This window comes from Oncorhynchus gorbuscha, linkage group LG02, assembly GCF_021184085.1.
Source record: "Oncorhynchus gorbuscha isolate QuinsamMale2020 ecotype Even-year linkage group LG02, OgorEven_v1.0, whole genome shotgun sequence".
Classification (NCBI taxonomy): domain Eukaryota; kingdom Metazoa; phylum Chordata; class Actinopteri; order Salmoniformes; family Salmonidae; genus Oncorhynchus; species Oncorhynchus gorbuscha.
The window spans coordinates 12100780-12125187 of NC_060174.1; the positions used below are offsets into that span (position 1 = coordinate 12100780).

The 24408-nt window shown below is 41.4% G+C and overlaps 1 protein-coding gene across 2 annotated transcripts in view; it reads left to right on the top strand.

Moving 5' to 3' along the window:
* The first annotated feature begins 3974 nt into the window (after positions 1 to 3974).
* Positions 3975 to 24408, top strand: part of LOC123997185 (dynamin-like 120 kDa protein, mitochondrial) — an 82378-nt gene continuing 61944 nt past the window's right edge. The window contains exons 1-10 of one of the 2 annotated variants that reach the window (XM_046301321.1): positions 3975 to 4207; positions 4917 to 5235; positions 11205 to 11301; positions 11987 to 12103; positions 12669 to 12710; positions 14114 to 14202; positions 22858 to 22911; positions 23159 to 23263; positions 23620 to 23706; positions 23966 to 24079. In XM_046301321.1, the coding sequence (XP_046157277.1) occupies positions 4179 to 4207; positions 4917 to 5235; positions 11205 to 11301; positions 11987 to 12103; positions 12669 to 12710; positions 14114 to 14202; positions 22858 to 22911; positions 23159 to 23263; positions 23620 to 23706; positions 23966 to 24079 (1053 nt within the window). In that variant the 5' untranslated portion in view covers positions 3975 to 4178. The remainder of the gene's footprint in view (positions 4208 to 4916; positions 5236 to 11204; positions 11302 to 11986; positions 12104 to 12668; positions 12711 to 14113; positions 14203 to 22857; positions 22912 to 23158; positions 23264 to 23619; positions 23707 to 23965; positions 24080 to 24408) is intronic. The other variant, XM_046301331.1, reaches the window with a different exon arrangement.

The window sequence follows — 24408 nt, forward strand, 5'->3', positions numbered from 1 at the left end:
GCCTCTGCTGTGATAGGCCAACAGACGGGTTAGAACTATCACAGTATAAGAAGAACTGTTTACGTACATCCTGTCAGTTCTCTGTTTGCCCTGCGAGGTGGGACAGAGAGCACGTATATACGAAAATTGCATTTACCACTTATTGCTTAGCTAATAAAAAATACATAGCATACAATCAGTGACTCAGTGTCATACTTATCCTGATACCAGATTCGAATTGACGCAATCCTAACAATTCTACGAATTGACGCAACCCTAACACACCCATAATGATCCTTATCAGCACCGCTCTGGATAAGAGCGTCTGCTAAATGACTTAAATGTAAATGTAAATGTAAATAATCAAAAGAAACCCCATGTGAAATGCAAATCAGCAGCGTTGTTTGCCTTAGTATTTAGGAAAAAGAGATGTGGAGTAAACCACAATTTAGGAGTGTAAACCTAAGCATTTTGAGCGGTTCTGGGTCTTCAAACCGTCTGGCATCTTGTCCAGCAGATCCTACAGTAGCATCCTCTGCTACAGACTCTACGAGGAGCAGGTCACTCGAGGTTGGATTCGGACTCACCCTATACAAGTGGAAACAAGGAATGTTTAAATTCATAGGGTTCAATACACATAGTAGGTTGACAATAAATGTGGCTCCATTCACAGTTGTTTCAGAGTCCCGCAATAAGAGCTACAACGCTAATGTTCTCTGGGTGTCACTGAGTAGACTGATACCCCATGTCATTAATCCACAATCCAGAGGTAATTGTCCCCTAATGCAATTCTAAAGTCTAATACATCCAGTGTGATTTCAACAGATTGCCCATACCAGTTTGGCTCAGGTCCAATGACTATGCACTTGAGAGGGAAAGAGGTTGGGCCATCCTAGAAATGTTTTAAATTAATATATTATATACAATTTAGCAAACGCTTTTTAGCGACTTACAGTCATGCGTGAATACATGTTTATGTATGGCTGGTCCCGGGAATGGAACCCACTATCCTGGCGTTGCAATGCTCTACCAAGATGTATGGCAGGGTTATGAATGCTTTGTGAAGCCTCAATTTAATATGATATATAAGGCCTTTATTAAGTGGCGCTTATGTCATCACTTATTAAGTGCAGGTTTATGTATTATTTGACATAGTGGGTTATGTCAAATTTGACATGGGAAGTTATGTCACACAGTTATGTCACATTAATGAACCCTATATAAAGCATGATATATGGTTATAGATGATTTGTGGCATAGTTGTGTAGTGGTTATGAAGCCTTTATAAGCTGCATGTCATTTAAAGCGGGACCATTTTTTTGTTATGTTTTTTTCGAGAAAATCATAATTATTCACTTTCTTTCACATACTTTGAAGATTATTTGTTGCTGTAAAACAAAAGCTTAACCCTGTGAGATGAAAACATGTTATTACCCTTCAGAAATATGTGCAATAGGCCTCTGATTATCATTTGTAGAACAATATTCTGGAAACGCTGCAAAATGCAACATTGGGCTTCAATAGTAGAAAAAAATGTGTGGTAAGAAAACTGAGAAATTATTTTAAAATCACATCAAAATGGATCAAAAACATTTGACCACTGCAAATATTAGTATGTCTTTCCCCCGTCTTTGTAATTGTCTACACCCCCCTCCAGGTGTCACCCACCTTCCCCATTATCCCCAGTGTATTTATACCCAAGTTCTCTGTTTGTCTGTTGCCAGTTTTTGTCTCGTCAAGTCTACCAATGGTTTTCCTGTCATTCTCTAGTTCCTGGTTTTTGACCATTCTGCCTGCCCTGAGCCTGTCTGCTGTTCTGTACCTTTCGCACTCTGCTCTGGATTACTGACCTCTGCATGCCATTGGCCTGTCGTTTGACTGCCCCCCTGTTTTGTAATTAACTTTTTTTTACTTCGAAACTGTATGATTCTAGGTCTTCGCCTGAGCCTTGACAGAGTGGACAGATTTCCAATGTTTGAGGCTACTGAAGCCACAATAATCATACTGACACACAACAAATACTACTAAGAGATGCATATGGGTCTAAGGACATGCATTAAATAGTGTTTTTTTTCATTTTTATGACCTGTACGGGGTACAATTTAGGAAATGCATTTTTGCAATGTTGGGTCTCAGTGTTAAGTCACTTGCTCTTGTTCATAAATGTTGAGAAATTATTTTGTCAATACAAGGAGTGTATACATTAATTGTATTTCCTTTCTTGTGTCATTATACATGCATCATCCCGCAGTAATGGTAATAGGCATCACAAAATAATTGAGAGGTTCAGTAATATTATGAAGTGTCACAGATTCTGTTTTAATTTGAGTGTTGTTTCCTTCAGTTATCCCTGGAGGGCTCCCTTACCTTGTTTTCCAGGTTACCCTGATTATTTCTTATTGGTTTCACCTGTGTTTAATTATGTTCTCTGTTCACATGATTGCCTGGTTATTTAGGTTCCTCAGTTGGCCTGTATCGTTGCTATTGTCTCATGTTTTGTTAGTGGGGTCTTGTGCTGTTGCCTTGTTTCGATTTTGACTCTAAGTAAACGTTCTGGATTTACTCCTACCTCTGCGCATGGGTTTGAGTTCGTACAAGCAGTATTGTCACAATGAAGCAGAATGCAATTTGATGAAGTGTTTACACTTTGAAACAGCTCTCCTGTATTTTACAGTTGGTCTACTGGCTCCCACATTCATACATTGAGTCAATAATAAAATTATGTTGGTGCGACTTCTGTGGGCTGTGTGTCAGTGATATCATAGAAAGTATCAGTCGGTAATGTTGAAGATACTTCTGGTTGGGTATATCCATATTTTTATTTAATCAAAAATGGCCAACGGGTTAAATGTCAATGTGATGTTTCTAATGAGGTGTTACCAAGTCTGACACAGTAACACCACAGGCTCATGGTAGTTCCATCACTTTATTCATGAAACATTAAACTGAAGTACTGTTGAATTTAATTTATTCTGATACAGGAATGCTCCTTCTCAGCAGTACCAATATGGTAGATGGTGGCATCAGAGCCTCTCATTGGCCAACACATAACATCAGCAATCTAGTGTATACTGTACATCATTGCTCCCCCTCTTCCTCAGCCGATGGTGAGACTATGGGTACATCTCAATTGGTTGACCTCGTGTCCTCTCTCCTCGCCTCCTTCTCAAAACACATTGGAGGAAAAAGCCAGAGGTCCCGCCCCTCTGACCTTCTTCTCCAATGGGTTTTGATAAGGAGGTGAGGTGAGCGGCTGCGAGGAGAAGGCAATTGAGATTCTCCCATGTTATCCACATGTTGGGGGCATTATTTAATGGTAAAAGCACAATTTTTTTTCTTTAGTGTTCAACAGATCATTGTAAAAATCAGACGAATCAAATCAAATTCTATTTCTCACATGCGCCAGGTGAAATGCTTACTTTTACAAGCCCTTAAGGTGAAATGCTTACAAACCCTTATTAACCAAAAATGCAGTTTAAGAAAATATAGTTAAGAAAATATTTACAAAAAATTAAATAATAATAATGAGGCTATATACAGGGAGTACCGAGTCAATGTGCGGTGATATAGGTTAGTCGAGGTAATTTGTACATCTAGGTAGGGGTAAAGTGACTATACATAGATACTAAACAGCGAGAAGCAGGAGTGTAGAGAGCAAAGCAGCAATTACTCATCATAATTGTACAACGTTGAATAGTTCATTTTGACATTGTGCATTATTAGACCATCCACACAACAGATAATGAGTAGTAGTGGATGTGTGCAGTTTGTTATGCCCTCAAACATTTGAGTGGGTTAATTACACAGTTTTGTGAGGTCTACAGCGTCCATGGTAGAACAATTAAGACAACATTGTATTTTTAGTCTGATTAGGCTACAGTGTGGAAATTCTTACTATATATTTTTTCAATCATAATTTATCCATTTGATTTAGCTATATGTTGACAAATTAGAGAACATTACTATTGACGTGAGTGAGGACCGTGTAGGAACTTGAAGCGCCATAGACAGTTTTGTCAGTGCTGATTTGGAGGTTGGACTCGTTTCCAGCAAGCAGACATGTCATTCCGATTTCACGCTGTGTCCTTTTTAGTTAGCAAGTTATTAACCAATGTGTACCCTCTGTAAAAATGATTTGAATTGTACGTGAGCGCGAATTTATAACACATTTTCATTTACCCGTTGTTGGTAATAGCATTATGTTACGAGTTGGAAGCGCAGTGGCCTGGTAAGTAGGGTAACAATATTTTCGGCTAACTAGATAAATAGATAGCCAGCTCGCTATCTAACAGTAGCTATCTGGGCATGAGGACGGTGTTTCTCGCTGTGCTATATAGAGATAACTAGCTAGCAATGTTGACCACAATGCTAGCTAGATAATTTATGCATCATTCATTGATTGACTTAACAGCAATAGCTAGTTGATGACAATGCTGTACTTCTCCTAATTACATGACTGTCTTGCTAACGTTAGCTTAGTGAAGTTGCTTGTTGCCTAGAGGCTGGCTACGAAAAGGTTGTTATTACGCTTGATGATGTTCAAGAAGGTAACGATAACAGTTAGTTAGCTAGACATTAGCTTGGTGTTAAACAAATTGGAATCACTGATATCAAGTGGCCAGCTCGATTTTGTGTGTGTTAGGTAATTATCTGCGAAACAAAAGGTTAACATTGTAAGTTAACGATGCATTTTAGCTATAAAAAAAGCAACCTTACTGTATGTAGCCAGGCAGATGTGCAGCTACTGTAGCTAACTAACGTTATTTGTACACCATTCAATCAACACTATCATGCCGTTGTTGTTCATCATGTTGTACTGTACAGTATACGATCAATCGTTCTACTCATCACACCTGATGTCTGCAGAAGGTACAGTGTTAATGTTGCTTGTGGGTCTAAATCCCTGACACGTTTTCTCCATGTCTCTGTCCTCTCAGCATGGCCTGCAGAAACCTGGTCTCCCCCAACATGGGGGTGAGGTTCAGGATGCCCTTACAGAAGCTGCACCCTCTGTCTCGTGCCATCCACCACCGGTACAACGCCAGTGTCACCCCCCCGCACCGCTCGGCAGCCCGCCACTTCACCTCCATGTCCCGGCTGCCCATGCAGCCCCCCAAGCCTCCCCTGGGTGGTCACGGCGGCTGGCGCTACCAGCAGCACCGCAACTTTTGGATGCTCCGCCTGGCCTCCAGGCTGCTAAAGCTCCGGTACATTCTGCTGGGCTCAGCAGTGGGAGGCGGGTATACCGCTAAGAAGGTACAGTACATTTGAGGTAGAGGAGAGAGAGTCGAATGGTAATGGCCATTTTCCCAGACACGTATAGCCGGAGCCAGGTTACTGCCCCATAATGTTGTTCGAAAGAAGCTGTTTTACTTGTCTGTTAGACTTAAGACACATGATACAAGTGCATCTCTCATCTAAATGCCAGTTGGCGCTCTGATCTCTAATTGGCTGGACCTGCTTGGTAAGCGCAGTGAGAGTAACAAACACATAGGTGGTTTACTGCCGTTCACACTGTGCTTAAGCAATATTGGCTTTGAGTGCTGCTTTTCTAATCCTAATGTACGAGTCACCCTACTTACCTCCACTCCCAGTGGAACAGAGGTGATTTACTCTACATTTGATTGGCGCTCTGCTAGGGTATGTGTTTATTCCAGACTGCCAGCACAGATGAGATTCCCTTACGAGCTCTCAAAACCCTTTCACTATATGGACTATATTTACACATGATTCTGTTGAAGTTGATCTTGTATATAGGCTAGATGTGTCTAGACTAGAGGTCGACCGATTATGATTTTTCATTGCCGATACCGATTATTGGAGGACCAAAAAGCCGATACCGATTTAACATATATATTTTTTTTATTCATTTTTTTGTAATCATGACAATTGCAACAATACTGAATGAACACTTATTTTAACTTAATATAATACATCAATAACATCCATTTAGCCTCAAATAAATAATGAAACATGTTCAATTTGGTTTAAATAATGCAAAAACAAAGTGTTGGAGATGAAAGTAAAAGTGCAATATGTGCCATGTAAGAAAGCTAACGTTTAAGCTCCTTGCTCAGAACATGAATACATATGAAAGTTGGTGGTTCTTTTAACATGAGACTTCAATATTCCAAGGTAAGAGGTTTTAGGTTGTAGTTAATATAGTATTTACAGGACTATTTCCCTCTATACCATTTGTATTTCATATACCTTTGATTATTGGATGTTCTTATGGGCACTATAGTATTGCCAGTGTAACAGTATAGCTTCCGACCCTCTCCTCGCCCCTACATGGGCTCGAACCAGGAACACATCGACAACAGCCACCCTCGAAGCATCGTTACTCCAAGTTTCAGAGCGAAATACGTTTGAAAAGCTATTAGCGCACACCAAGCTAACTAGCTAGCCATTTCACATCGGTTACACCAGCCATTAGGCTGATAAGCTTGAAGTCATAAACAGCACTGTGCTTGCGAAGAGCTGCTGGCAAAACGCACGGAAGTGCTGTTTGAATGAATGATTACGAGCCTGCTGCTGCTCAGTCAGACTGCTTTATCAAATCGGATTTAATTATAACATAATAACACACAGAAATACGAGCCTTTGGTCATTAATATGGTCGAATCCGGAAACTATCATTTCGAAAACAAAACGTTTGTTATTTCAGTGAAATACGGAACCATTCGGTATTTTATCTTAACGGGTGGCATCCCTAAGTCTAAATATTCTTGTTACATTGCACAACCTTCAATGTTATGTCATAATTATGTCAAATTCTGGCAAATAAGTTCGCAATGAGCCAGGCTGCCCAAACTGTTGCATATACCCTGACTCTGCGTGCAATGAACGCAAGAGAAATGACACAATTTCACCTGGTTAATATTGCCTGCTAACCTGGATTAGTAGTTATAACTAGTGATTATGATTTATTGATGGTTTTTTATAAGATAAGTTTAATGCTAGCTAGCAACTTACCTTGGCTTCTAATGCATTCACGTAACAGGCAGGCTCCTTGTGGAGTGCAATGGTGAGAGCGTTGGACTAGTTTTTAATTTATTTTTAATTTGACCTTTATTTAACTAGGCAAGTCAGTTAAGAACAAATTCTTATTTTCCATGACGGCCTAGGAACAGTGGGTTAACTGCCTGTTCAGGGGCAGAACGACAGATTTGTACCTTGTCAGCTCGGGGATTTGAACTTGCAACCTTCCGGTTACTAGTCCAACACTCTAACCACTAGACTACCCTGCCGCCCTTAACTGTGAGGTTGCAAGATTGGATACCCCGAGCTGACAAGGTGAAAATCTGTCGTTCTGCCCCTGACCAAGGCAGTTAACCCACCGTTCCTAGGCTGTCATTGAAAATAAGAATGTGTTCTTCACTGACTTGCCTAGTTAAATAAAGGTATAAAATACAAAACACGGAAATCGGCGCCCAAAAATACAGATTTCCGATTGCTATGAAAACTTGAAATCGGCCCTAATTAAATCTGCCATTCCGATTAATCGGTCGACCTCTAGTCTAGACTCCCCTCACACCTCTGTTTTTTAGCCCAGACTCATACATCATAGAGGAAAAGACAAGGGTTGTTTTTCATGTCACTTAGAATGGGAAATACAGTGCATTCGAAAAGTATTCAGACCTCTTGACTTTTTCCACTTTTTGTTCCAGCTTTATTCTAAAATGGATTTAAAAAATGTTTTCCTTCAATCTACACACTATACCCCATAGTGATATAGCAAAAACCGGTTTTTATACACATTTATAAAATAAAACAGAAATACCTTATTTACATAAGTATTCAGACCCTTTTCTATTAGACTCGAAATTGAACTTGAGCTCAGGTGCTTCCTGTTTCCATTAATAATCCTTGAAGTTTCTACAACTTGATTGTATTCAGTATTCAGACCCTTTACTCGGTACTTTGTTGAAGCACCTTTGGCAGCGATTACAGCATCAAGTCTTCTTGGGCATGACATTACAAGTTTGGCACACTTGTATTTGGGGAGTTTCTCCCATTCTCTGTAGAGCATTTAAATTTATGTCAGGTTAGATGGGGAGCATTGCTGCACAGCTTTTGTCAGGTCTCTAGAGATGTTCCATCAGGTTCAAGACCGGCCTCTGGCTGGGCCTCTCAAGGACATTCAGAGACTTGTCCCGAGGCCACTCCTGCGTTGTCTTGGCTGCGTGCTTCGGGGTGTTCTGTTGGAAGGTGAACTTGAGCCCCAGTTTGAGGTCCTGAGTTCTCTGGAGTAGGCTTTCATCAAGGATCTCTCCGTTCGTCTTTCCCTCTATCCTGACTAGTCTCCCATTTCCTGCCGCTGAAAAACATCCCCACAGCATGATGCTGCCACCAACATGCTTCACCGTAGGGTTGGTGCCAGGTTTCCTCCAAATGTGACGCTTAGCATTCAGGCAATAGAGTTCAATCTTGGTGTCATCAGACCAGAGAATCTTGTTTCTCATGGTCTGAGAGTCCTTTAGGTGCCTTTTGGCAAACTCCAAGAGAGCTGTCATGTGCCCTTTACTGAGGAGTGACTTCCGCCGGGCCACTCTATAATGAGGGCCTGATTGGTTGAGTGCTGCAGAGATTGTGCTTCTGGAAGGTTCCCACAGAGGAACTCTGGAGCTTTGTCAGAGTGACTATTGGGTTCTTAGTCACCTCCCTGACCAAGGTCCTTCTCCCCGATTGCTCAATTTGGTCGGGCGGCCAAGTCTAGAAAGAGTCTTGGTGGTTCCAAACTTCTTCCATTTAAGATTCATGGAGGCCACTGTTCTTTGGAACCTTCAATGCTGCAGACATTTTTTGGTACCCTTCCCTAGATCTTTGCCTTGACACAATCCTGTCTCAGAGCTCTATGGACAATTCCTTCGACCTCATGGCTTGGTTTTAGCACAGAAATGCACTGTCAACTGTGGGACCTTATACAGACAGGTGTGTGCCTTTCCAAATCATGTCCAGTCACTTGAATTTAGCACAGGTTGACTCAAATCAAGTTGTAGAAACATCTCAAGGATGATCAATGGAAACAGGATGCACCTGAGCTCAATTTCAAGTCTCATAGAAAAGGGTCTGAATACTTGTGTAAATAAGGTATTTCTGTTTTATTTTATTTAAAAAATTGAAAACATGTTTTTACTTTGTCATTATGGGGTATTGTGTGTAGGTTGATGATGGAAAACATGTATTTAATCAATTTTAGAATAAGCCTGTAACGTAACAAAATGTGGAAAAAAAGGATGGGGTCTGAATGAGAGGTCGACCGATTAATCGGAATGGCCGATTAATCAGGGCCGATTTCATGTTTTCATAACAATCGGAAATCAGTATTTTTGGGTGCTGATTTTGCCGATTAAAAAAAAAAATATATATATATTTTATACTTTTCTTTAACTAGGCAAGTCAGTTAAGAACACATTCTTATTTTCAATGACAGCCTAGGAACGGTGGGTTTAACTGCCTTGTTCAGGGACAGAACGACAGATTTTTACCTTGTCAGCTCGGGGGGATGCAATCTTTCAACCTGACAGTTAACTAGTCCAACGCTCTAACCACCTAATTACATTGCACTCCACGAGGAGCCTGCCTGTTACGTGAATGCAGTAGAAGCCAAGGTAAGTTGCTAGCTAGCATTAAACTTCACTTATAAAAAAACAATCAATCAATCATAAGCACTAGTTATAACTACACAGGGTTGATGATATTACTAGTTTATCTAGCGTGTCCTGTGTTGAATATAATCAATGCAACGCTGGGGGATGATTTGACAAAAGCGCATTTGCGAAAAATGCACAATCATTGGACGACTGTACCTAACCATAAACATCAATGACTTTCTTAAAATCAATACACAGAAGTAAGTATTTTTAAACCTGCATATTTAGCTAAAAGAAATCCAGGTTAGCAGGCAATATTAACCAGGTGATATTGTGTCACTTCTCTTGCGTTCTTTGCACGCAGAATCAGGGTATATGCAACAGTCTGGGCAGCCTGGCTCATTGCGAACTTAGTTGCCAGAATTTTACGTAATTATGACATAACATTGAAGGTTGTGCAATGTAACAACAATATTTAGATTTAGGGATGTCACCTGTGAGATTAAATACCGAACGATTCCATATTTCACTGAAATAATACACTTTTTGCTTTCGAAATGATAGTTTCCGGATTCGACCATATTAATGACCAAAGGCTCGTATTTCTGTGTGTTATGTTATAATTAAGTCTATGATTTGATAGAGCAGTCTGACCTGAGCGATTGTAGGCAGCAGTAGGCTCGTAAGCATTCATTCAAACAGCACTTTTGTGCATTTTGTCAGCAGCTCTTCGCAAGCAGAGCGCTGTTTATGACTTCAAGCCTATCAGCCTAATGGCTGGTGTAACCGATGTGAAATGGCTAGCTAGTTAGCGGGGTGCGCGCTTATAGCGTTTCAAATGTCACTCGCTCTGAGACTTGGAGTAGTTGTTCCCTTTGCTCTGCAAGGGCCGCAGCTTTTCTGGAGCGATGGGTAACGATGCTTCGAGGGTGGTTGTCTGTGTTCCTGGTTTGAACCCAGGTAGGGGCGAGGAGAGGGTCGGAAGCTATACTGTTACACTGCAATACTATAGTGCCTATAAGAACATCCAATAGTTAAAGGTATATGAAATACAAATGGTATAGAGAAATAGTCCTATAAATACTATATTAACTACAACCTAAAATCTCTTACCTTGGAATACTGAAGTCTCATATTAAAAGGAACCACCAACTTTCATATGTTCTGAGCAAGGAACTTAAACGTTAGCTTTTTTACATGGCACATATTGCAGTTTTACTACTCCAACACTTTGTTTTTGCATTATTTAAACCAAATTAAACATGCTTCATTATTTATTTGAGGCTAAATAGATATTTATTGATGTATTAAGTAAAAATAAGTGTTCATTCAGTATTGTTGTAATTGTCATTATTATAAATAAATAAAAATCGGTTGATTAATTGGTATGGGCTTTTTTTTGGGTCCTCCAATAATCGGTATCGGCGTTGAAAAATCATAATCGGCCGACCTCTAGTCTGAATACTTAACAAATGCACTCTATGTCCAATTATTGTACCCTAACCCATCCCTTGAAATATTGTTGTTGTTAATCTTTAACTGAGGAAATTTGTTTTCCCATTATCACAACAAAAATTGTAAGTTGACCATGTATGTGATTGAAATGCCACGTCTCTTCTGTTCTTCCAGACCTATGAGGAGTGGAAGGATATGCTGCCTGATATGGATGAATACAATTGGGTAATACCCGATTTCTTCTGGGAGATGAGTAAACAAATTGACCTAGGTGAGATTTGTTTCTGGATCAAATGGGTCTTAGGTGGCAGTAGGTGTGTCGTTCGACTGGAACATTTAGTGGCCCTCCTTTCTACTCATTTGTCCATGGCTTAATGCCATGTTCTTATGCTGAGTGACTAAAACATAACTAAATCAGTGGGGGCCTCATGCTATCACAAAAAAAAACTCCTGAATGCATAATTTCTGTTTTAGAGTTTTTAGATTCTCCTTGACTGTCTAGCTTTATTTTGGTGATTTGTTAGGTCTTAAAGATGTTATTAAAAAATATATATAGATCCATTGTCTTTTTTGGGGGTACTTTCTGTCTGTTTCATTTTACACTTAAAATGTTTTTCAATACCCCTGAAATATTTGGATTTGTTTTACTGTTTGGATTTAGGTGGGTCGAAGAAACACATATGCAAAAAAAAACAACATGAAATGACTCGTTAGAATAGAAGCCTGTGTACCTAAAATTAGTATATAGATTTACCACTGTTAAATAACTTGTCATGTTGGTTTAACTCCTGTTAATCAGTGTAGTGTGTGTGTGGTTAATCTGACGTGAATTGTATGTAGTATTTGGGCTGAGCCAGTGCTGTCTTTCTGTTAAGGCTGCTCAGTTTGTTTCATTTGATTCTCATGTTCAAAGGATAAACTCCACCTACCCTATCGCATTTGTCTTCTGCACACAGATAAAGTAACCAAAATGCTGCCTGAGTTAGTGGAGATTGCCAAGTTTCTACCAGAGTTACCCGATTTGGATAAGATAGGAGAGAACTTCACCTTTCTCAAGAGCATCCTCTTCACCGGTGAGTACAGTCTTGTCAGATTAAGAAATAGATAGCCGTTATGGAGGCTGTGTCAGTCAAAGCAGTTACTAAACTCTTTTTGGCCAGGATTGTATATATTTTTTTGAACAAGTGGCAAAAGTGATGAATAAACATATTGAGCTTTGTGAACCTAGAATAGCAATTGCAGCTGCTTCAAGTGGTAGAAACATTTCTGTCATTGGTAATCTAAGTTTGAAGTGGGCTTCTTTTGTCAATTCATACCTGCATTACCTAGCAATCTACCTTCATACTTTCCAGCAAAAAAAAAACATTTAGATTTTTGCTAACGTACTGTCAGTTGCAATCACTTTTAACTTTCCCGATGAGCTATTCTGCATTATTAGTAGTATCACAATAACGTGCCCAGATTGCACACGTAGCCAATGTTATCTGACTCTGGACTTGCAGGATGCAGCCATGACAACAAGCTCACAGCGGGGCCTTGAAACATGTACCCTGCAGTGACCCTTGACCCTGCTCCAACCCCTTTGCTTCAGTCTTTTGATTTGTTTTCTTTCCTTCTCCCCCTCTGCGTTCTTCACAGGTGTTGGTAGTAAAGGAGCTTCTGGTCAGCGTTTGTTGTTAGGTGTGTATCCCCTACACTTCGTCCTGGTGCTGTTTGAATACCCAACATTGGCCTGTGTGCGGCAGCACCCTGTTTAGTAGTGCTTTGGAGCCACAGACGTTGTCCAGTGCTCTTAGATGGGGACCTCCAAACCCAACACGATTGGCTTCTAGACTACCAACTCAATGTCTTTATCCGATGATGCTGCTGTTTCAGACACCCATGACAAATTATTGATGGGAGGATTTGTTTTTTTGGGTGGAGAGAATGCTTAGATTGACGTAGTCTTTAATTGATGTACAGGATATATTCTTACATCATATTGTTGATATCAGATTGACATTTTTTCACTGTCTTATATAATCAAATTCCTCTAAAAACACTTTCTCTGAACCAAAGTTGACCACTGAATAGGATGTATTTGGAATGAATTGGATGTGATGCTGTCGATCTTGTGGTCCACAGTGGTTTCAACAACAGATCCACTGCATCCTCTCCTTCTCCTTTGGGTTTGGTTTCATCTGACTGTGGCTTTTGTCTGTCCTACTTGTGTGTTATTTCCTCCTTTTGATTTCCAAGTTCCTCCTACTTTCTCCCTGGCTTGCCTGGCCTCTGGTCTCTTTCCCCTTCTACTTACATGATGGGAGGATAGTCCTCGTCTCGGAGGGCTCTCCTTGTCTGCTGGTAGCTGATGCTTCTCAAATGTTTGGAAAATACATCTGTCTATGATAGATGGAAACATCTTGAAGTCCAGCCATACCTCTTCTTTGACTTGCTAACATAATAGGTGTATTCCTGGGTTGTGTCGCAAGTGGCGCCCTATTCCCGATGTAGTGCACTACTTTTGACCAAGGCCCCATATGGATCTGGCCAAAATTAGGGCACTATATAGGAAATGTAGGGAATATGGTGCCATTTGGGACACAGTACTGTAGTTGTGAGGCTTGTTATTGACAGGTCTTTCATTGGCTGGATGAAGGATTGTTCCATGATGTTCTGAAGGGAAGTATATAAATATGTACCAAGTGAATGTTTGCTGATGGTCCAGCTGGCTCTAGCACCTCGCAACTCCAAGCTGCGTTGTACAGGAGAGAAACGTCTTTCATAACAGCACTGTGTAAGGGTTTGCCAATTAATGAATGATTTCATTGTCATTATTTTATAGTACCATATCAGACATAACTGGTCAGAGATCCAATGAAAAGCACAAGTTCCCAAATGTTATTGTGAGCAATATTTTCCAAACCTTTGAGATTCCATCATGCGGGTTCTGACCTGGGGCATAGATGGTAGACAGAGTCCTCTCTAATGTTGGGCATGCCAATACTTTTCACTCATTACTGCTTTTTGCTAATAAACGGTTATCGATGATGCGTGGTGTAACCTCGTGGTTTTTCTCATGCTTTGTGCTGTTTGTCTCCTAGCCGAAGCCCCTGGGGACACTCCAGTGAAATCTGCCACAGATGCCCCAGTTACGGCCACAACAGAGGCCAGTGGCAAGCAGTTTAGGAAGGCAAGTATGCTCTGACTAGCTCACCCTCACTCCCTGTGGCATATACAGTGGGGCAAAAAAGTATTTAGTCAGCCACCAATTGTGCAAGTTCTTCCACTTAAAAAGATGAGAGGCCTGTAATTTTCATCATAGGTACACATCCGCTATGACAGACAAAATGAGGGAAAAAAATCCAGAAAATTCACATTGTATGATTTTTAATGAATTTATTTGCAAATTATGGTGTAAAATAAGTATTTGGTCACCTACAAACAAGCAAGATTTCTGGCTCTCACAGACCTGTAACTTCTTTAAGAGGCTCCTCTGTCCTCCACTCGTTACCTGTATTAAGGGACCAGGACGACTGATCCGTGTAAAGGAAAGAATGAATGGGGCCATGTATCGTGAGATTTTGAGTGAAAACCTCCTTCCATCGGCAAGGGCATTGAAGATGAAACGTGGCTGGGTCTTTCAGCATGACGATCCAAAACACACCGCCCGGGCAACGAAGGAGTGGCTTCGTAAGAAGCATTTCAAGGTCCTGGAGTGGCCTAGCCATTCTCCAGATCTTAACCCTATAGAAAATCTTTGGAGGGAGTTTAAAGTCCGTGTTGCCCAGTAACAGCCCCAAAACATCACTGCTCTAGAGGAGATCTGCATGGAGGAATGGGACAAAATACCAGCAACAGTGTGTGAAAACCTTGTGAAGACTTACAGAAAACGTTTGACCTCTGTCATTGCCAACAAAGGGTATATAAAAGTATTGAGAATATTTTGTTATTGACCAAATATTTATTTTCCACCATAATTTGCAAATAAATTCATTAAAAATCCTACAATGTGATTTTCTGGATTTTCTTTTCTCATTTTCTCTGTCATAGGTACACTTCAACTATGATGAAAATCACAGGCTTATCTCATCTTTTTAAGTGGGAGAACTTGCACAATTGGTGGCTGACTAAATACTTTTTTGAACCACTGTAACTCACCCTCATTAGCAGACTACTGCTTTTTGAAGTTGGCAGTTTGGCTCAATGGAAATGCCATTTCAGTTCCAGTCAATTTGGAAAATTAAGTGAAATTCAGGTCTTGGATTCAAACTCCTTGAGGTAAAGGGTTATTTTTTTAAATCATTAACTGAATTTCACATTTTGGGATTGACCACAGTCCTGACTGATTGCCTATACAGTGCATTCGGAAAGTATTCAGACCCCTTGACTTTTTGTTATGTTACAGCCTTATTCTAAATTTGATTTTTTTTAAATGTTTCCCTACACACTACCCCATAATGACAAAGCAAAAACAGGTTTTTAGGAATTTTTGCCAATGTATTACATTTTAAAAAAACACCTTATTTACTTAATTATTCAGACCCTTTGCTATGAGACTTGAAATTGAATTCAGGTGAGTCTTGTTTTCATTGAGCAATCTTGATATTTCTACAACTTGATTGGAGTTCACCTGTGCTAAATTCAATTGGTTGGATATGATTTGGCACACCTGTCTATATAAGGTGTCACAGTTGACATTGCATGTCAGAGCAAAAACCCAATTGAATTGTCCCTAGAGATAGGGCAGGATTGTGTCGAGGCACAGATCTGGGGAAGGGCACCAAAACATTTCTGCAGCATTGAAGGTTCCAAAGAACACAGTGGCCTCCATCATTCTTAAATAGAAGACACTTCCTAGAGCTTGCCGCCCAGCCAAACAGCAATCGCGGGAGAAGAGCCTTGGTCAGGGAGGTGACAGAGCTCCAGAGTTCCTCTGGAGATGGGAGAACCTTCCAGAAGGACAGCCATCTCTGCAGCATTCCACCAATCAGGCCTTTATGGTAGAGTGGCCAGACGGAAGCCACTCCTCAGTAAAGGGCACATGATAGCCCGCTTGGGGTTTGCCAAAAGGAACCTAAAGGACTCTCAGACCATGAGAAACAAGGTTCTCTGGTCTGATCAAACCAAGATTGATCTCTTTGGCCTCAATACCAATTGTCACATCTGGAGGAAACCTGGCACCATCTTTACGGTGAAGCATGGTGGTGGCAGCATCATGCTGAGGGAAAGTTCTTTTTTTTTTATCTGCAGGGACCGGAAGAATAGTCAGGATCGAGGGAAAGGTAAATGGAGCAAAGTACAGAGAGATCCTTGATGAAAACCTGCTCCAGAGTGCTCAGGACCTCAGACTGGGGCTCAAGTTCACCTTCCAACAGGACAATGACCCGAAGCACACAGTCAAGACAGCGCAAGAGTAGCTTCGGGACCAGTCTCCGGATGTCCTTGAGTGGCCCAGCCAGAGCCCGGACTTGAACCCAATCGAACATCTCTGGAGAGACCTGAACATAGCTGTGCAGCAACGCTCTCCATCCAACCTGACGTGGCTTGAGAGTATCTGCAGAGAAGAATAGGAGAAACTCCCCAAATACAGGTCTGCCAAACTGCAATCGCTGCCAAAGGTGCTTCAACAAAGTACTGGGTAAAGGATCATTATGGGGTATTGTGTGTAGATTGATGAGGGTGAAATGTAATCCATTTTAGAATAAGGCTGTAGCGTAATAATATAGATAAAGTTAACGGGTCTGAATACTTTCTGAATGCACTGTACATAATGGTTTTCATATATGCTATAGGGTGTCTCTGCCAGAGTGGGTGAAAACGCACTTTGGTGGTGATATTTTACTTCCTTGTGCTATAAAATAGATTTTTACAAAGACACATCATTTGTGTTCGGAGTCATTCAGTTGTATCTTTCTCTAACATTTTAATTAACAGTAGATCCAAAAAGTTGGATTTCGTAACTTTAATACATCCGATAATAAATACCGAGCTCTGTTGAGTGGTTCAGCTTTCTTGCAGCTACTTTTGAGGATTTTACCTGTAGTGGTGGTCGTCTTTAAAGCTGTTTCTGTAGTTTGCAAAAAGCTCATTTAGCGTTTTTGTTTTAACTAGGCAAATCTGTTAAGAACAAATTCTTATTTACAATGGCGGCTTACAACGGCCAAACCCGGATGACGCTGGGCCAATTGTGCGCCGCCCTACGGCGCTCCCAATCACGGCCAGTTGTGATACAGCTTGGATTCGAACCAGGGCGTCTGTAGTGACGCCTCTAGCACTGAGATGTCGTGCCTTAGACCGCTGTGTCACTCGGGTTCGTGCAACACGAGTTGAATTAAATGTAAAGGAAAATGAAAAGCTTGTACATTCGATGCTCTGTTGACATTTCAGAGATACGCATGTTTTTGTGAGAAATCTTTGAAAAATAACAGGAATTTCTCATTTTAATATGAAAAGCGTTTACTAAAATATGAAAATACTACATGTCTCAAAATCCATATCTATATTGTTTTATGACCTACTGATTCGAGAATAAAGATGACAAGTTCTGGCCATCCTACAGGGGTAAAAACTCCAATAACTTAACAGATTATAATAGAGACATGAGGTTTGGACCAATGGTTTTCTTTGACATTTGTACTCTGTAGGACCGAGTTTCATTCTACTGTGCCAGTCTTTCTCTTGTGCATTTGTATGCTGTCGGTAATATTCTTCATTTTTGTTTTTAGAACGATCCATGTATCATTTTTGAAAGTTCAGTGCTTGACCTTACAGAATGTAACTTCATCGGTAGAATATGAATACAGGCTACTGCTATACGTACATATGAGGATATTTGCCGTTGCTTTTTCATCTCATGCTTCTCCATGTGTTTGTTTTTTTCCAGAAGCCTTGTGCTGCATTCATGACATAATGCTCTTTAGCTTCTGAACCATGACATTGTTTTGCATCCTGTTCTGTTCTCTTCTCAGTTCATCCATTTTGTCTTGTTCCTCTCCTCTCGAGGGCTCTTACACGGCTGTCTCCATGTTCAGTGGAGTAGTCCTGCTTTTAATGTTGTTTTACACTTTTCAACCTTTCACACTGTTGAACTCCGGTGACTTTAAGAGGAACATGTTTCAGACTTAAGAAGTGGTCCCAAACATGGAAAAACATTATCATAGATCAACTTGATTCCTGAGTTGGGGTCAATTTTGTCTCAACCCAGCCAATGTTTATTTGTATTTTAAATGAATGAGTTTGATATAGAATGTCTATGAATGACCTGAATGGACTGAGATAAAACCCATGGACCCCAACCCTGCTTCAGACATGTTTGGAAAGTCTCTCAATATAAACAGTTGCCTCAGTTTTTGGATGTACTGTTCATTGGGCAGCTAAAACCAAGGGAGAGGGATGAGTTGAGGATCATTGGACTGTGGCTTTGCTCATCTTCCCCTGGGCTTCAGCAAGCTTCCTGCTCCATCCCCGACAGATCACTCATTCCCTGCTAGGGGTTGCAACATTCTGCTACTGTAACTTTTCCAGTTTTTCCAGAAATGGTGTTTGGAAGATTCACAGATTTCCTGCTTATTCCCTTCTGGTTCCGTCAAATCTTCCAACTGGGATTTCTGAAAAACCCAGGGATGTTAATAATGTTACTGGAATATTAAAACCCTCTTCCCTGTGTAGCTAGCTTCGTTTATCATCAGGCTGATTTTAGCAGATAATTTAATTGTATGATACTGACCATCATCCCACAATTTTTACGGTGATTATATTACATTTTTTCAATATCAGCAATTATTTTAGTAGTTTATCCGAAATTCAATAATGTCTCCACATCTACATTATCCTAAAACCTGTTGAATATTAAGACCGTTTTCCAGAGTGTTCATGTGTCATATTTTCATTGCGTCGAATAGCATGATCATTGTGTAAGTTGGTAGGCATCAGTTGTTTTAGTATTACTATAAAAGCCATAGCGGTGGACACTATGGAGGACTTCTAAGATCTGTACAGAATCTTACCCACTAGTGCCACTGGCTGCGAGACACTGGTTCTGTTGCCTCGTCCGCTTTCAGTCTCCTGACTGTTCTGGAGTCTGTGACAGAGAAAGCCTGACTGTTGGGTACCGCTGATGGTGGAAAGATATAGTCCTAGACATGGATTCAGTGACAAGAAATTTGACCATAGAGGTCCTATGATGATGACCCTGTGGGCATAGATTGGGCATAGACAACCCGAAGCCTGGTTGGTTGGGTTAGTGTGTTGCTTGAATGACGGGTACAGTACGTTGTGTTGACGGCTGTGTTGCTCCTGCCTCTCTCTCACTGTGACGTCCCTCAGGGTCTGCTCGACGAGCTCTTTCTCATACAGCAGCAGATCCAACAGGCTGAGGAGGAGGTCAGGCAGGCCTCCACAGCCAATAACGCACAGCCAAGCCCAGAGCCCGCCCACGGCCCACCCCTGCGCCAGTCTCCACCGCCGCCTCCACCTCTGAGCCTGCCGCCGCGCCAGATACCCGAGCCAATCCCAGCCAGCTCCCCGAGCCCCAGCCCCCCTCGGCAGAAAGGCAAGGTGAAGGTCCTACACCAACACCCAGCACTTACCTGTAGAAGCCCCCGTCTGAACGTAAACGGTAGAACCGCACCCAAAGCCACCCACCCTCCTCAAGAAGGACAAACCCCCTGCTGTTCAAATTCAGACTAATGGAAATTTGCCCGGGTAATCCTATAAGTGTACTGTTTATGAAATTGGTGGATGGAATTGCTATGGTCATATGTCATTTGGATTGGTAGCATTGAGCAAGCCTAGAACTCTTTTTTTTTTAGCTCACTTATAATAATAATAATATGAAAAGTGGACAAGAAGGCACTGTCGTGTACTGTATTCAACCTCTGGTCATTGTTGATTTCTCTCAGTCTTTTTATAGCCAAGGCTATATGCTACTAACAACAGATCGTATTGTGTAGTGCTAGTTCCCAGTCGCTGAATACAATGCGATGATAAGTAGCAATTATTTAATTAACCACACCTTTTTGTTACACTTTGCCCAAAATGTTCTTGTCAGTTTATTTGATTCTGGGCTAACTGTATTTTGTATTATTAAGGTAGTCTACATATGCTAGTTAGCCTACATTGTGTTAGTTAGCCTACATTGTGTTAGTTAGCCTACATAGAACACATTGCCATCTCGCTTCATTCAGCCTGCCCAAACATAGTACCCTGCCATCTCCCTCAAACCTCCTCTTAGTTTGAACGAGGCATTGAAGGAATTATCATCCATCCTTGTGGTATCCGTCAGGGTAGTTTCCCGTGACACACTGTTTTGTGATCCACTGGTGGAATGGCATGTCTGATGCCTGGCAATCTCAGAATCCGCTCATGCCAGTTCAGTACCACAGTAACATAGCCCTGGCTCCCTCTCTCATGTAAACCGCTGGACTGCGACCAAACACTCCTCCCGTAAAACTCCACTAACCTACACTGCATGTAGTGGAATGATACACAGCACACCATGCAGCAGGGAACTTATGGAATAACTCTGGATATCAGCTATACAGTGAAATCTAATTGAATTATAGACCTAGATCAGGACTGGATCAGGACTAGATCAGATCAGGGACGGGACTAGATCAGGGACGGGACTAGATCAGGGACGGGACTAGATCAGGGACGGGACTAGATCAGGGACGGGACTAGATCATGATATAGGAATCAATACTAGATCTTTCTTCTTAGTTCCGTAATCAGAATGCTGTTATCCCGGCATTGCAATTTGCAAGTAGTTAGTACAATCACCTTAGCTGCAGTCCCTGTCTTTCGTCTGTGTGTACAGTACCAGACAAAAGTTTGGACACACCTACTCATTCCTGGGTTTTTCTTTATTTGTACTATTTTCTACATTGTAGAATAATAGTGACGACGTCAACTTTGAAATAACACATGGAATCATGTAGTAACCAAAAAAGTGTTAAACAAAATATATTTCCCTTTTGAGATTCTTCAAATAGCCACCCTTTGCCTTGATGACAGCTTTCCACACTTATGGCGTTCTCTCAACCAGCTTCATGAGGTAGTCACCTGGAATGCATTTCAATTAACAGGTGTGCCTTGTGAAAAGTTAATTTGTGGAATTTCTTTCCTTAATGTTTTTGAGCCAATCAGTTGTGTTGTGACAAGGTAGGGGTGGTATACAGAATATAGCCCTATTTGGTAAAAGACCAAGTCCATATTATGGCAAGAACAGCTCAAATAAGCGAAGAGAAACAACGATCATTACTTTAAGACATGAAGCTTAGTCAATCCTGAAAATGTCAACTTTGAAATTATCTTCAAGTGCAGTTGCAGAAGCCATCAAGCACTGATGAAACTGGCTCTCATGAGGACCGCCACAGGAAAGGAAGACCCAGAGATACCTCTGCTGCAGAGGATAAGTTCAATAACTGCACCTCAGATTGCAGCGCAAATAAATGCTTCACAGAGTTCAAGTAACAGACCCATCTCAACATCAACTGTTCAGAGGAGACTGTGTGAATCAGACCTTCATGGTCAAATTGCTGGGGGAAAAAACACTGCTGAAAGATACCAATAAGAAGAAGAGACTTGCTTGGGCCAAGAAACACGAGCAATGGACATTAGACCTGTGGAAATCTGTCCTTTGGTCTGATGAGTCCATATTTGAGATTTTTGGTTCAAACCGATGTCTTTGTGAGATGCAGAATAGGTGAATGGATGATCTCTGCATGTGTGGTTCCCACCGTGAAGCATGGAGGAGGAGGTGTGGGGGTGCATTGCTGGTGACACTGTCAGTGATTTAATTAGAATACAAGGCACACTTAGTCCAGCCATGTTGGTTATCAATGGTTTTTCAACAGGACAATGACCCAAACACACCTCCAGGCTGTGTAAGGGCTATTTGACCAAGAAGGAGAGTGATGGAGTGCTGCATCAGATGACCTGGCCTCCACAATCACCTGACTTCAACCCAATTGAAATGGTTTGGGATGAGTTGGACCACAAAGTGAAGGAAAAGCAACCAAAAAGTGCTCAGCGTATGTGGGAACTCCTTCAAGATTGTTGGAAAAGCATTCCAGGTGAAGCTGGTTGAGAGAATTCCAAGAGTGTGCAAAGCTGTTATCAAGGCAAAGGGTGGCTACTTTGAAGAATACAGAATATTAAATATATATTTTGATTTAACACTTGTTTTGGTTACTACATGATTCTGTGTTATTTCATGGTTTTGATGTCTTCACTATTATTTTACAATGTAGAACCCTTGAATGAGTAGGTGTTCTAAAGCTGTTGACTGGTAATGTATGTGTGTGTACCGTATGTGTGTTTTGAATCTCCTGTCCCTCCTTGCCGTCCCTATCCATCCACTCATTGGTGCTCGGTCTCCCTCTGTCTGGTTTGTGATCTCTTTCACTCAGTAATGCAGTGCAGGTGTGGAACTGTTCATTATTGGAGGCTGAAGAGGCCATGTGAATCATCACGGAGTAATAACCTGCATAATGGTCTCTGATTGATGATTGCGATAATTCAGCTGTCTTTTCCAGGGTTGGATTTGACTTGTGCCTGTGTGATTTTTTTTTTTTTTTTTGCACTGTGATTCACCTGTAATACAGATTAACACCAAACAAATGACTACAACCTGGAATGGTATCAGTTATAGTTATCCCCCTTTTTTTGCCTTGACTTGTCTTTCCTCCAATGTGGTGCCCGCTGATCTCTGTCATGTGCACGTTGGCTGTCTGTCATGATGCTAGTTGTCTCAGCGGGTTTGGCCTAGATCACAATGTCCCAGACTTGTGAGAGCGAGGTTTAATAAACCTGCTCGCTCTGTGACTGATCTGTGTGTCTCTAGTCTTCAGACAAGGAGAAGGTGGACCAGCTTCAAGAGGAACTGCTCCGAACTCAGGTACAGCACAATATGGTCCGTATCCTTCCATGTCCAAGTGGAACACATTTACACAGTAAAAATCCAGTTTAATTTGGTCAAGGGACCGAATGGTCCATCCCTTTCCTCCAGTAGATTCCTCATATTATACCACATTGACGTTGTAAAGTCAGGTTAGAAAACAGCAGTTTTACTTTGATAAATCGACTGAATTAATGAGAGAATTTTTTGTTAAAGATGAAGTCTTCTGTCTCTCTGTTGTCCTCAGGTGAAGTACCAGCGCATGCTGGAGAGACTGGAGAGGGAGAACAAGGACCTGAGGAAAGTGGTGCTGCAGAAAGATGAGAAGGGCATACACCAGAGGAAAGTCAAGGTGAGTGAGTCACACACACACACGTACACACAGACACACAGACACACAGACAGACAGACAGACAGACAGACAGACAGACAGACAGACAGACAGACAGACAGACAGACAGACAGACAGACAGACAGACAGACAGACAGACAGACAGACAGACAGACAGACAGACAGACAGACAGACAGACAGACAGACAGACAGACAGACAGACAGACAGACACGTACACACCAGGGTTGTGCATGTGAGTAAAGTTCATCAAGAAATTTGTTTTGAAACATTATTTTATAGTCTCTGCAGTAAAAATACTAATTCTCCCATCAGGCATTGCTCTTAAGTGTTCTTCCATCTGTATTCCTTCTCCAGAAGTCTCTAATTGACATGTACTCTGAGGTCCTGGACATCCTCTCAGACTTCGACTCTAACTACAACACCCAGGACCATCTACCCAGGGTAAGGAACAACAAGTGGCTCATGGCTTTCTGGAAATGCCATCAAATTATGGAGACGTTATTGTGAGCCCTTTGTGTACTGTATACTGTACTTCCAGAAATACATTGTTTCTTGTTGGAAAGGCATTGTTGTAAAATGGTAGGTCTCTATCTATCACACCAATGTCATCTAATCCCTCCCCTCTACCACCCCATTAATCTGTCCCCTCTCTCACTCTCCTCTCTCTACTCTCTACTCTCTACTCTCTCCTCTACTCTAGGTGGTGGTGGTGGGAGACCAGAGTGCAGGGAAGACCAGTGTGTTGGAGATGATCGCCCAGGCTAGGATCTTCCCCCGGGGCTCTGGAGAAATGATGACCCGCTCTCCTGTCAAGGTATAAGAACTCATTTACTAGACTACCTCAGCCCCTCAAGACACCTACCTTCCTCCGCTGTAGCTGTAAAGATATCAAAGATGTATAGAAGCCAGTGTTTTACCTTTGGTATTTGGTATTTTATTAGGATCCCCATTAGTTGTTGCAAAATCAGCAGCTATTCTTCCTGGGGTCCACACAAAACATGAAACATGACAATACAGAACATTAATAGACAAGAACAGCTCAAGGACAGAACTACATACATTTGACGCAGAAGTGTTGATATATATTTTACAATTTAGTCATTTAGCAGACGCTCTTATCCAGAGCGACTTACATGAGCAATT